The sequence below is a fragment of the Nelumbo lutea genome, chromosome 4 (genome assembly GCF_056320005.1).
Source record: "Nelumbo lutea isolate HS-2025 chromosome 4, American lotus-T2T, whole genome shotgun sequence".
Classification (NCBI taxonomy): domain Eukaryota; kingdom Viridiplantae; phylum Streptophyta; class Magnoliopsida; order Proteales; family Nelumbonaceae; genus Nelumbo; species Nelumbo lutea.
Window position 1 is genome coordinate 14,220,432 of NC_142687.1, and position 12,683 is coordinate 14,233,114.

Consider the following 12,683-nt stretch of genomic DNA (forward strand, 5'->3'; position numbering starts at 1 on the left):
TTTAATTATCCATCTGATGCAATACCTTTGAGGAATCTCTAAGTTGCTCCTTCAGATTCATAACTTGAGGGACAAGTACTTGAATTAAGGGCAACTGTGAGGAAAGACCAACAGAGCTTCCAGCCGCTGTGTAATGTATCAGTTCAGAAATTACTGCATAAACAGAAAAGACACATTAAACACAAGAAATGTTAGGAGTTCTATAGATTAGAAAGAGTATCATCATAAATGCTTTTATCAAGAAATTGCATGGCATCAGAAAATATGCAACAGTTCCCAAATCTATAAGTAGAGTGACTAGTCAAAGTCGGCATAGAAGTTTAAACATATAATTTTGGAACTGCAAGCCCTCAATCCTTTATAGAGTGATTCTTCCCTATGAGTACATTTTTCTATTGATAGCATGATATCTGTTAAGATCAAAGAAGAAGAAAGATGAACATCCCCATACAAAAGAAGTGTAACAAGAGCCATTGAGATTAAGGCCAACTTCAGATAACAAAGTGATAACATGATTTTTCTTTTTTTCTTTTTTTTCTATTTTTTTTTTATAAGTAAAAGTGACTTCTTACATAAATTTCTGCTTTTGCCTCTTTCATCGACAGATGAGGAAAAGCATGAAAGAACCATGATTGCAAAATGACAAAAAATCTACATAAAGCTTAGGATGAAAGTTTATATCTACTAGAAAGCAGATAAACATAAAAATTCTACGAAGTTAGCTCTTTTGAAATAGCATGTTTGAATTGCCATACCATCTACAGCTGCCTCTGAGAGCTGCTCAGAGTTCAAACCAGAGAGAGCTGTAAGCACCAGAGGATGTGAAGCAAGAACAGAAGCAGGAATCCTGAAATAAAAATAGAAAAAAACAAGTTCAACATCATATTCAACATAAGGCAAGATAAATGGTAGGAGAAGAAGGGTTCTAAGCCCAGTTCTGTAGCACCAATAAGAATAAATTTTATCAAACTAGCAAGCTACAATCACAATCACTCCACAGCCCACTGAACTAGCAAACAGCCCTGAATTTTAAAATTGTTCTCTTAATAACCCAGGAGAGAAGGGTAGAGCAAAAAGTAATTACAGGAAGGAGTTTCATATATATGGCCTCTGGCCATATATCCAGAGGTAGATCATTAACCGGAATTAAAAAGCAAAGACCTTATCCATTTACAACCAATTAGCACTAAATAATTGTTAGGATTGTCGGGGCAACATAGTCAAATTGTTTACCCCAAGAATTTTGAATCTAATCACCTCTGCAGATGGGGAAACGAAATAGTGGTTACTGACAGCGGTGGGATGGTAAGCTATAATTTTTTGATTGTCAGATAAGTGTCATTAATAATAACAGTAAATTTTATTAATTTATAATCATGGAAAAAATCCAAACATCCCCAAAAGCAAAGGAAGATAGAAACTAAACAATAGCATACATATGACTATGCCATAATTGATGCCATAGGGTTACAGTCTTAAAATTCCCCTTTGACCTGGTGTGCCTCCGACCCCCCCCCCAAAATTAACGACAAGGTCCCTTTTGTAACCCATGTTCTAGCTAGAGCATCTGCCCAGCCCAGTTATTATTTTTTCTTTTGGAATCCACCCAAACAAGCAGTCAAGGATGGCTGCCAGAACTTTGGCTCTCCAAACAATTATGCTTTTAGAGATATTCCTTCACCAGCAGACCAGCTAGGCCTGAAAAACGTTGAAAATTTGTTCTCCCTTGATCTCCGAGAAGCCCCCTAATATGGTAATACCGGATAGTCCAGAGTTCCTTTAACAGCACCCATCAAAGTTTAACTTTATTTGTCCCATTTCTGGAGTTCGCCACTTCGCCATCTTGTGATGTTTTCTAGTCGCAGAAACAACCACCATTTGCCAGCCTCTTAAAATGTAAGCCCATCAAGACCCCTTTGGTTGATGAATAAAATTTCTAGATTTTTATACTATAAATGAACCTTAGAACTCAACTGAACTCCACTTAACTTCTAACCTCAACCAATTGAGGTTGACTAAACAAACTCTGTCCTGCCATTGTGCTCTATCAAGAGCCATGTTTTCTGTCAAATTATAAATTCATAAATCATTATCTTTCTGTAATAGTAAGTTACAGATTGGTTGATGGGGACTATAGAGCATAATGATAAATCAACTCAACTAAATCTTAATTACAACTATTTGGAGCCACTCACCAGTGGGGAAGATGAAGTCTGTGGATGAGAGGATGGACAGGATGGGAACGATGAAGTCTGTGATGGTTCACATTGATGTTAGGAAGGTGGGGAAGATGGAGGAGAGGATGAAAGTCCCTCAAGCAAGTTTAGTTGGAAGATTTTGGCAAGCAAGGTGGACGCAGAGAGGATAGAAGCCTGAACGGCTTTGGAATAAAGGAAAGGATGATGGGCATGAGAAAGACTCAGTGGATTGGTTTCTGGGTACAGAAAAATTAAATCAAGAGAGGTAGACTTACGGTTGTGGAGGTGGTTCCCAGTGGCAGGGGTGATTAATAATGTGAAGAGAATAAGTGCAGTGTGGCTAGGAGTAGTAGGCATTCATTTGCATGCATCGAGTGCATGAGTTCCTTGTTTTTGATAATAGAAATGGAACATGGGATAAGTTGGACATGGTGAGAATCCCGGTGAAGGTGGATGAGGTCTCTTGTATCCCAAGCATTTTGAGATTTCAGTTTGCAGGGGAATGGACTGAATGGTATGATCTCAGAGTAGGGGTGGAAGGGGAAGATAGGATGTCTATGCAATCTGCAAGGTCAATGTAGACACCAAGGATGTGAAGGTTACACGGTAGGGGTGATCATTTCAGCCCGGCCCAGAAACTCCGGGCTTGGGCCTGGGTTTTGTGTTCAGACCCAGCCCGGGCCCGGGCCCACATCAGGCCCGCAAATTTTAGGGCCCGGCCCGCATATATTTAAACTTACACATTTTGTGTATAATGTACACATATGTATACATGTTATTTTACATTATATTATATATTTTATATATAAATATTATAACATGACATGTATAATTTACATTATATGTAATATTTTATATTATATAATGTATAAAATAAGTTTATATGCATGTTATGTCATTTAATATAAAATATTATAGATATGTGATGTTTTATAAATGAGTGACATTGGCCCAGAATCAGGCCCGGCCCGGCCCGGGCTCGTATAGACTTGGGCTAGGGCTTATGTTTCAGGCCCAGAACCCCGGGCCAAGCCGGGCCCGGGCCTAAGCTATAGCCCTTATCATAAGTGCAAAGCCCGGACCGGCTCGGCCCATGATCGCCCCTATTACACGATAGCCTGAGGAGGCCAAGAGAACTGTAGCAGAGGAGGATGAGGAGGTGAATCATCACTTGGAAGAGGAAAACAAGGGAGAAAGTTGGATTGGCAAAGAAGTAAATTCAAAGGGATGGTGGGGGCAAAAGTGTCCATAGAGAGACATGGGGGCGGAGAGCAGCTATGAATCCCATTGAGGGGGAGCAGAATGCTTTATTTGTCTAAGGGTGAAAATAAGAAAGGTAAGGTACAGAAAAGGGAGGAGGAGACAAGGATAAGTCATGGTGCAATCATTGCAAGAGATTTGATTGACAAAAGAGTTTTGTCGGGACTTACATGGTAAAGCCTAACAAGTACAAAGTTTCAAGGGAAGAACAGAGGATTTAATGCAGATAAACTATAAGAATGGAGAATTCAAAGGTATTCTGTAGAGATGTAGAGCAATAATGTTTACTGTTATATTGCTGTCAGTTATTTATTGTGGTTCCCACTGCTGCTGTTACTTGTTTGCTGTTTTATATTTGCTGTTAGTGATGTTTATTATGTTAGTTATTTGCTTATGTAAGCAGTAGGGGCATTAGTGTAATTGCTGCCTTATTTATGTTGTTAATATAAATAGTTGAGTAGCAGTAACCATAGTCAACCCACATTCTTCCTCTCATCTCTCTCTTCTCTCTTCTCTCTATTCTCTTTTTCTTTTCTGTTATTTTTTTCTCATTAAACTCGCATCAAGAATTGGACTGATTACAGTCCTAATTATCCAACTTGGTATCAGAGCCAATCTAGGTGTGTGTCTGATCAAGCTGACTGCATGAGAACTTCCTAGGACTGGAGGTTTAACAAAATCTATCCATCAGCTGATTCTTGGAGGTTACTGGAAGGGTTTAGCAGTTGTTCAAGGATTTGCAGAGTCTTGGAGAGTGCCTAGTAATCAGGAAGAATCAGGGAAAAACAAGAAAGATCAAGATTAGGGTTCAGACTGGGATTGGAAGTGGCGATCAGCTTTTTCAAGTAAGTTTTTCTTTTCCCTTGAGATCGACACCAATCAGAGATAGATCAAACCAGTGATTTAAAAGGTGCATCTGAGCCGCGCCTAGGTGCACAGGCATGGCGCTTTTTGGGTTATGCACCTCGCCCAGGTCCTAGGCGCACCCCTTTCAAAAGGCACACACCTGGTGCAAGGACTGAAGCTTGCTGAACAGTTAGGGGCAAGAGAGTTAGAAATTGGAGACTCCCCTCTGATCATAACATGGGCAAAGCAAATCGAGTAAGCACCTTGGAAACCCAGATTCACTTTTAGACAGATTGACCAACTTGCAAAGAAATTTAACTATACTTTCAAATGGGTTAAAAGGGAAGCTAATGGGTTGGAGGATGTGTTAGCCAAGCAAGGAGCTTATAGACCATCCTTATGTTGGGCATTGTTGTAACCTAACCTTTGTTTTGGGAATTGTTGTAACTTAATTTCAAATTTAAATCAATAAATGAATTTCTTTTCTGATCAAAAAAATATATTGCTTCCTCCACACCTAACCACAATGGTCAATAGAAATTGACTCAGGGTAACACTTCTCCAGTTCAGCCACCTAAGGAAGGTTGTCTAAGTACTATGCATGATCAGATTGAGTAATTTGAGTGTGTCCTTAGGCAACTAGAGGAAACCTCTATTGCTCCCTCCACGTTTCATCACTCCCTTCTCAGTCACCTCAGATCATCAATTCAGGGGCTACAAACCATATGATTGGTAAGTCTTCACTGTTTTCATCTTATCATGTTTTATCTGGTAAGGATAAGGTTAAAGTTGCTGATGGAACCGTATGAGGTTCTAGAGTTCTCAGTCTCCCAGTCTCTTGATGCAGGCCCATACTTGGCTGAGAGTCTGAGACTAACTTCCTCCACAAACTGTTCGGCTGATCATTGAACCTCTAGATTATAATCAAAAAATTCAACATCCAACCCTCCAGAACCTTTACTATCAAGCAAAATCCTCTCACTATTTCAGTATGTTTATCATAGAAAAAATATTGGAGATGGACTAAATCCTTGAATGATGATGACCAACAGGATCTCGTAAAGAAAGGTAACCCATAACCATAACATAGGAAAAAAAAAAAAAAAGGAAAAGAGAAAAAGAAAGAAAAAAACCACTGGCCACTTTTATATAGGAGCCCATACACTGGGGTCAGCCTTCCTCAGGCCCACATTCATTTCTTGTACTAGACCCATGGCTCTATTATTTAACTTCCTTGTACTCAATTATATACTTACCGTTGCTAATTGGAAAAAAAAGGGAGAAAAAAGAAGAAAAAGAAAAGCTCCTTTGGATGGAACATGGTTATTCCAAGTAAATTCTCCCAAAAAACGAAAAGAAAAGACTCCAATTGCACTGGCACTAAATACAACTATTTAACCATAAATAAGCCTTTAGGATTTGCAAGATAAGAGATGAGGCATCTTTCCAATCTATGCAATAGGTTAACAAGACTAAGTTTTTCGTAATTGCAACATGTGTTTTCAGTAATTTGGATACCAGGTTTATAATCATGCCCATTTCAACATCTTCCAAGTGTCATGAGAAAATTCTTGTTTATCCATTATTTCTCCAACATTTTACTTTTGTCCAAAAATAAAGTGTTTAAGCCATTTGAGAACTTTTAACTTTGGAAGGAAATAAATATTTTTTTTCCTGAAGCCAATACTGTGAATCTTGCTGTGTGAGAGGAGGTGGACATACCCATGTCTTAGACGAAGCCAAGAAGCAAAGGCCTCGAGCACCTGTCAACCAAAACAGCAAACAAACTAGAGACATGAAAACATCCACAGAAGTAAGAAATCAAACGGAAGCATATGCAAGTATTAAGCATGATACTTCTAACTCATATAGAAGCTTTTTAAATAAGGCTCTATAAAATGACATTAACAAAATTTTAGAATTAAAGACAAGAGAGATTATTACCAACATGAATATGAATATAGAAGATAAAAATGGTTTATTGTAAGAGCCACAGTCAGTAGTGAGCTTATAAAAGAAAACTAAAAGACAAGGGCAGAAACATTCTGCACTTAACATATCAAAGAAGAGGCCAAGCATGTTGACCATGTATAATGAGATTGAATGGATTGTCTTGAGTTTAGAGGCAATAAATAACCCCCCCCCCCTCCCATGCAGCTAAAAGAATAGAAAAGACATTCATAAAGCTTTTGAGCTTCAGTTGTTGCAAGGGTCATAAGCTAGGAGGTGAGGCCTGAATTGGGTGGAGGGCTCTAATTTGTATTTGTCCAATGTTAAGTTGATGAGTTTGTTATTTTGAGATTGGGGAGGGGGATTGGGGGAGCCTTGTCCTTTTGTGGTGGTGGGTACTGGTGCCATTTTTTTTCCCAGCCTCTTGTCCTATGGAGTACTTGCATCCCTTAAACCTGGTTATCACCCACACCCAATCTCCGTCCTGTTTTCTTGAATCTTCTCTGCCTTTCAAAATTTTCAAAGGACCTTTTTTACTAGATTTCTTTTCAATTGTACCCTTACCCCTCCTGACCCCTAGCCCACTTGAGGAATGGCCCCTTCGAAATTTGTTAAAATCTCCTCTTCTTACCCTGTGGACCCCATGCGAACTTAAACCTCAATGGATTCCTGAGCTTCCTGTGTCGTTTCTTCTCCACCTTCCCCCACTCCCACACATCCCTTTGGTTTCAATACTCTCTGCCTTCTTCCTCTGGATGACTCTTCACCTTCCTACTGTCTGCACTGTGAACACTGTCCCTGCTATCAGATCCTTCCTCCCCCTCATCCAAAACTTCGCTTTTCCCACTATTCTCTTGAGCCCAACTCAAAGATGTGTTGTTTTCCCCTTTCACGACTATCCTTAATTCATCGCTTTCCCTGCGAATAACAACTTCATTCTATTCAAAATGTCAGAAATATCCTCTACTTCTACCAGTAGTCTGGCCATATCCAATCTATCCCAGCTCCTATTCTTATCATCAAATTTCAGATACCCCCTACAGAACTTCCCCAACTCCTCAAGCGTAATGACACACCAAGCATGTAATGGTAGTCCAACTAGAGTGATCCAAATTGACCTTCTCTTCCTCTTTCCTTCTTTGTTCAAGGCTCCTGCTGCAGGAAACCACCACCCCAATCTGAGGTCGAGATCCCTCTCCACCCTCAGTTCTGCTTCCGGCACCTTCTCAGCCCAACCTCTACAGTGGAACATAAAGAGGTATGGCCCTGCGTTCAACTTCCTATTCTCCAAAACCTTGTCACGTCCCCATTCAAGACTCACCCAGGCTTCCACCTTGTCTACATCTAGATCCAGTCCAACAAATTTTCTTACCAGACTGGCGTTCAGCACCCTCATCCTTTCCTCCAACTTCCCAACATCAACTCTTAACACCACACCTCTCCTTCTTTCCTCCCCGATCCATTGCAACCTATCCTTAGCTTACTGCAGGCAGCTTAATACTTTGTTGAGTATTTGACTATTGAATCACAAATCATATTATTCCGAGTTCATTTTTCATATTATTCTTATGTTTTATGCATTTCTGGGTTATCTCCTCAAGATCTTTCCTCTTATTACTTTCTCATTGTTTTCCTTTCTTTCACTTTGCATCTTTTTATTACTAAATTTCTGCAGTCCTCTCTCTAAGTAGTACAACATCCATCCTCACCAGCTCTTTCTATTTGTTTTAACAGACCTGTAAGCTCTATTTGAGCTTATCTTCACTCTTTTATAAATTGTGTTTTCAGTTGATCTATTGATTATTTAATCACTTCAATTTCTGTCCAACCTACTTTGTTGGGAAAATCAAGGCCAAGTTTCAAACTAACAAGCTGAGGGCTTTGTGGCTTGTTTCCAGCTTTCTTAAGGCCTATTTCATCCACCTAATGAGCTGCTGTTTGGGTGAGGCCTGCATCGTTTGGGCTTTAGGTCTTACTAACAGTTCTCTCATACATCCTTTTTCAAATCCGTATCTTCATCCTCTCATCCCCTTTTGGTGTTTTCAACAAGAACAATAGGACGCGCGCCTGCGCGATCTGCGCACGACCTGCGCGAACTGCGCACGGCCCGGCACGTGGCCTGCGCGACCTGGACCAGCCTAGCACATGATCCGACCAAGCCGCCCATAAGACGCCCACCGACAAACCTGACCTAGACACTGACCTGCCGACTGACACAGGCGCCAACCTGACGACCTGGCCCAGACACCGACCCGCCGACTGATGCAGGCGCCCCCCTTACAATCCGACCCAGGCGCCGACCTGGCCGCCTAACACAAGCGCCAGCCTGACGACCTCGAGGAGTTCACCACCGTACCCCGGTTCTGACAGGATGTGACGAGTCTTACCGTTTGGAGGCTTTTCACCCACCTAACCCGCGAGGACTCCGGTATATAAAGACATCACCCCCCAAAGAGGAGGAGGATGAAAAAAATGGGAAGTAACCCCTGCTCTCTAACTCTCTCATATTATCTTCAAGGCTCTCTACAATAAGAGTGCTAACTTAAGCGTCGGAGAGCCCCCGCCGAGAAAATACCCCCGGGACCTTTGATTCAGTTCTCGTAGGTCCCTCAACTCCCGCCGCCTACAAAGAGGAGGAAAAGATGGAGTTCTCGCAGGTCCCTCAGCTCCCGCCACCTACAAAGAGGAGGAAAAGATGGAGTTCTCGCAGGTCCCTTAGCTCCCACTGCCTACAAAGGAAAGAAGACCACCTCATGCTGAGGGCAGTCGGATTGCGCCGCACCAAGGAGCTCCACCATTCTCTAAGTCACTGGCCACCTCGTAGGGAGTTCGCCACCAGGTAGCTCTCCGCCAGGCAGTTCGCCACCGAGCAGCTTGCCACCAGGCAGTTCGCCACCAGGCAGCTCGCCACCAGGCAGTTCGCCACCAAACAGTTCGCCACCGGGCAGTTCGTCACTAGGCAGTTCGCCCCCAAGCAGTTCTCCACCAAGCAGTTCACCAGTAGGCGGTTCACCACCAAGTAGCTCATCACTAAGGCACGCCACCACCAGGTCAAATGACGAGGTACTTAGCCAAAAAAATTTACATCACAAAATATTGGTACGTGGCCAAAAACGGTTACATCAATAAGCATTAGGGTGGTGCAATGATTTGAAACAATGGAGGAATTGAAAGCTTTCACCACAAATGATATTCTTAGAGGATGGCAGTACATAGCTTCATCATCATCTAGAAGAAAATTAGCTCCTCAGCACTGGCTTTCCTCTTAACTCTATTAAACTAAACTTTGGCAGCTATAGCTTCAGTAATACCCAGAGGTCAAAACTGGTAAAGCTTTTTGAAACCATCAAGGAGACATCCTGGAAGGTATACTCAGTACCAATGGCTAATGGAAATTCAATACAGGCTGAACTATTCTCTCTCCTACAAGGACTATGGGTGAAATGCTCATTAGGGTACAGAAATATAGAAGTGAAAGGTGGAATATGACTCTTTACTTATCAAATATATATATATATATATAGAAGTGAAAGGTGACCCAATAATGATCATAAAATAGATGTATAAAGGATCTAGATCTTTGGCCAGGAATATGAATAGTTCAATCAGATGGATCCAACTATCAGCAAGCTCACTGATGGATTGACTTGCTAAAGAAGGAACTAATAGACAAGGTTTTAATTGGGGCTATAACACCCCAATCCAGGGTTAATCTTGTATAGGAATGGGGTATCTATCAGTGATTGAAAAGCGCACCTAGGCGCATAGGCACGGCGCATCTCAAGGCTTGCACCTTACCAAGGCGCGTCTAGTGTGCCTGGTGCACCTTGTGCCTCAGTCCAGGCATCCAGCATGCCTTGGTTAAACTTTGTGCTTTTTTTTGTATTTTTAAGCACAGTGGCTGGACCAGGGGCTCTGCCCCCAAACCCCAACCGAGCCCCTTGAAACAAACCCAAACAAGTTCATGTTAAGGTCTTAAATTCTTAACTTGTACATAAAAATGGTTTTATAATTTTAATTATGGTTCCACATCTATTAAAATTTGTCTTATATTAAGAATAAAGGATGAATGATATTAACTATCCTTCTAGGGAATTCCTTTTCCAACCTTGTTGCCATTCATTTTCTGATTTTAATGAAGCTTCTGATCCACATTACAAAAAACAGAGAGAGAGAGATCAGTCACCTGCTCCTTCAGTTCATTGAGACTCAAACAAGCAGTCAATATATTAAGAGCAACCTCCATTGACAAAATAAGTTCCTTCTCAAATTGGCGACGTCTTTCTGTGCGAGCTGCAATCTTATAGTTGGATGCTTCCTGATTGCAGAAGCAAAAAATGTCATATAACAGAGAGAGAAAGGAAAAAAATAAATAAATACAATCTCTTGGGAAGTATGTCTTTAAGAGTACAAATGCACAAACTATTAGATAAAGATACATCATACTTCTTATAGAATGCAGTATGGCAGACGTCTAGAAAGAAAATAAAACCGTGCTTTCATTTATATTCTGGTATAATTATCAGTTTCACCTGCAGCTTCCAACTTTGCAAACTTGCTTTTTTTTATAGGAAACAGTAACTTTCATTAGATAATTGAAAAGATTACAGACTTACCACCCACAAAATGGATGGGAAAAACAAAAATAAAAACTTACAAACAAGCCCAAAACAAAGCCTCCCTAGTAGCTCCTTGCTTAGCTAAAGTGTCAGCCATTCCATTTGCTGACCTTCTTACCCATTTAAAATGCACCCCAATCTCCCTTGCTAAGCTAATAATCTCTCTTAGAGGCTGTCTAAGAGACCAAACTCCCAAGTTTCCAGCTTTCATCCACCCTATTACAAGCTTGGAGTCTCCTTCCACTTCTAATTGCTGCATTCCCCATTTTTTCACCAGTCTCAAACCTTGAAGTAAGGCCACTACTTCTGCCCTTAATGAATCTCCCACCCCAATTGAGCCCGAGTAAAGGGCCAAGACTTTTCCTTCCTCATTTCTGAACACACCCCCAACTCCCAACTGACCTGGATTAACCAAGGAGCTTCCATCAAAGTTTAGCTTCACCCTGAACTGAGGCGGTGGTACCCAACTTTCTTGTACCACAGGGGAGGAAGGAGAGGATACAGTTATAACACTCCAATTCTAATTCAGTCAGCTGAGGAGAAGTCCTTGAAGAGATGATGTACTTTCAGAAAACTTGCTTATTTTTCTATGCAACGTAGTTGATCAACCAGATGGAACAATAGGATGGGGGAACAGGGAGCTTGTGTGATGGATGGAGGTTAAGTAGCAGACTGTGAGTGAACTAAACAACTGTGCTAACAAGAAATACTGACAGTTAAATTTTGCAATTATCCATTAAAAACTTTTACCATTTTCGTCATATTTTGATAGTAAACTAAAAGAAAATTACAGAGTATTTTCTTTTTCCTACATTTTTTTCTTTTAGAACTTTCCTTACATACAAACAATATAGAGGCTTTATGGCCCAAGCAACCAACATAATAACACCTACAAACTCACAAACCAAAAACACAAAAATATTGAAGCAGGCCCCTAAAACAGCCCAATCTCTATCCAAATTGAACATCTACTCAGAATTCTTAAGAAAATACCAAAGTTTTTTTTGAAAGGTGAAAATCAAATTCTTATTAAGATGGAAAGAAAGAGCTAAGAGAGAGATTACCTTGATACAACAGCACCGAGATTAACCACACAAACAGCAAAAGAAACAACAGAGAAAAGGTCAAATGGCAAAGTTTTCATCCCAAATGATTCTATCCAAATGACTGCAGAAATGACTAAGTTAACGCCTCCAAAAAGACTGGATGGAAGCCCATTTCACCAGAAACCTCTCCACTTGGCCACAAATCCTCTCGACTGGAAGTGTTTGATTAAGAAAAGTCCTGTCATTTCTTTCCTTCCAAACCTACCAGCAGATTTCCCCAGGTACCATGCTCCAAAGGACCTTTCCCCTCTTTGATAGGCCATCCAAACTCAAAATAACACAGGCCATGATAAAAAATTAAAGAAACATCAGAAACATGTAACTACACACAATCATCATTATCGTCTAAGCATTGCCCCCATGATAAAAAATTAAAGAAACACCAGAAACATGTAACTACACACAATCATCATTATCGTCTAAGCATTACCCCAACTATATGGAGCCAGCTACATGAATCCCATTCCACCATTCCATTCTATTTAGTGTTGTTGAAGATTAATTAGTTTTATGATGTTTTTCAGAGTAGATGTTTATGTTAATTGTTAGATAGGAGGTGGGGACCACAGTAGTTATGTGAGTCCAAATTTTATTATGTTTTTTGAGTGTTATATATGCTGTTTTATGTTTTGCCGCCCTATAAGGGCATAGTTGTCTTTGTACTGTTCTATTATTTTAGTATAAATAATAAGTGAAGGGGGCGG

General features: G+C 40.6%; 1 protein-coding gene across 2 annotated transcripts in view; it reads right to left on the bottom strand.

Annotated features, from left to right (window-relative positions):
* MOS14 (ARM repeat superfamily protein) overlaps window positions 1–12,683 on the bottom strand; it is a 63,471-nt gene that overhangs the window by 40,661 nt on the left and 10,127 nt on the right. For both annotated transcript variants that reach the window (XM_088983920.1, XM_088983921.1), the window contains exons 6-9: window positions 10,441–10,572; window positions 6,027–6,067; window positions 756–847; window positions 26–153 (exon numbers count right to left, since the gene is read on the bottom strand). In XM_088983920.1, the coding sequence (XP_088840046.1) occupies window positions 26–153; window positions 756–847; window positions 6,027–6,067; window positions 10,441–10,572 (393 nt within the window). The remainder of the gene's footprint in view (window positions 1–25; window positions 154–755; window positions 848–6,026; window positions 6,068–10,440; window positions 10,573–12,683) is intronic.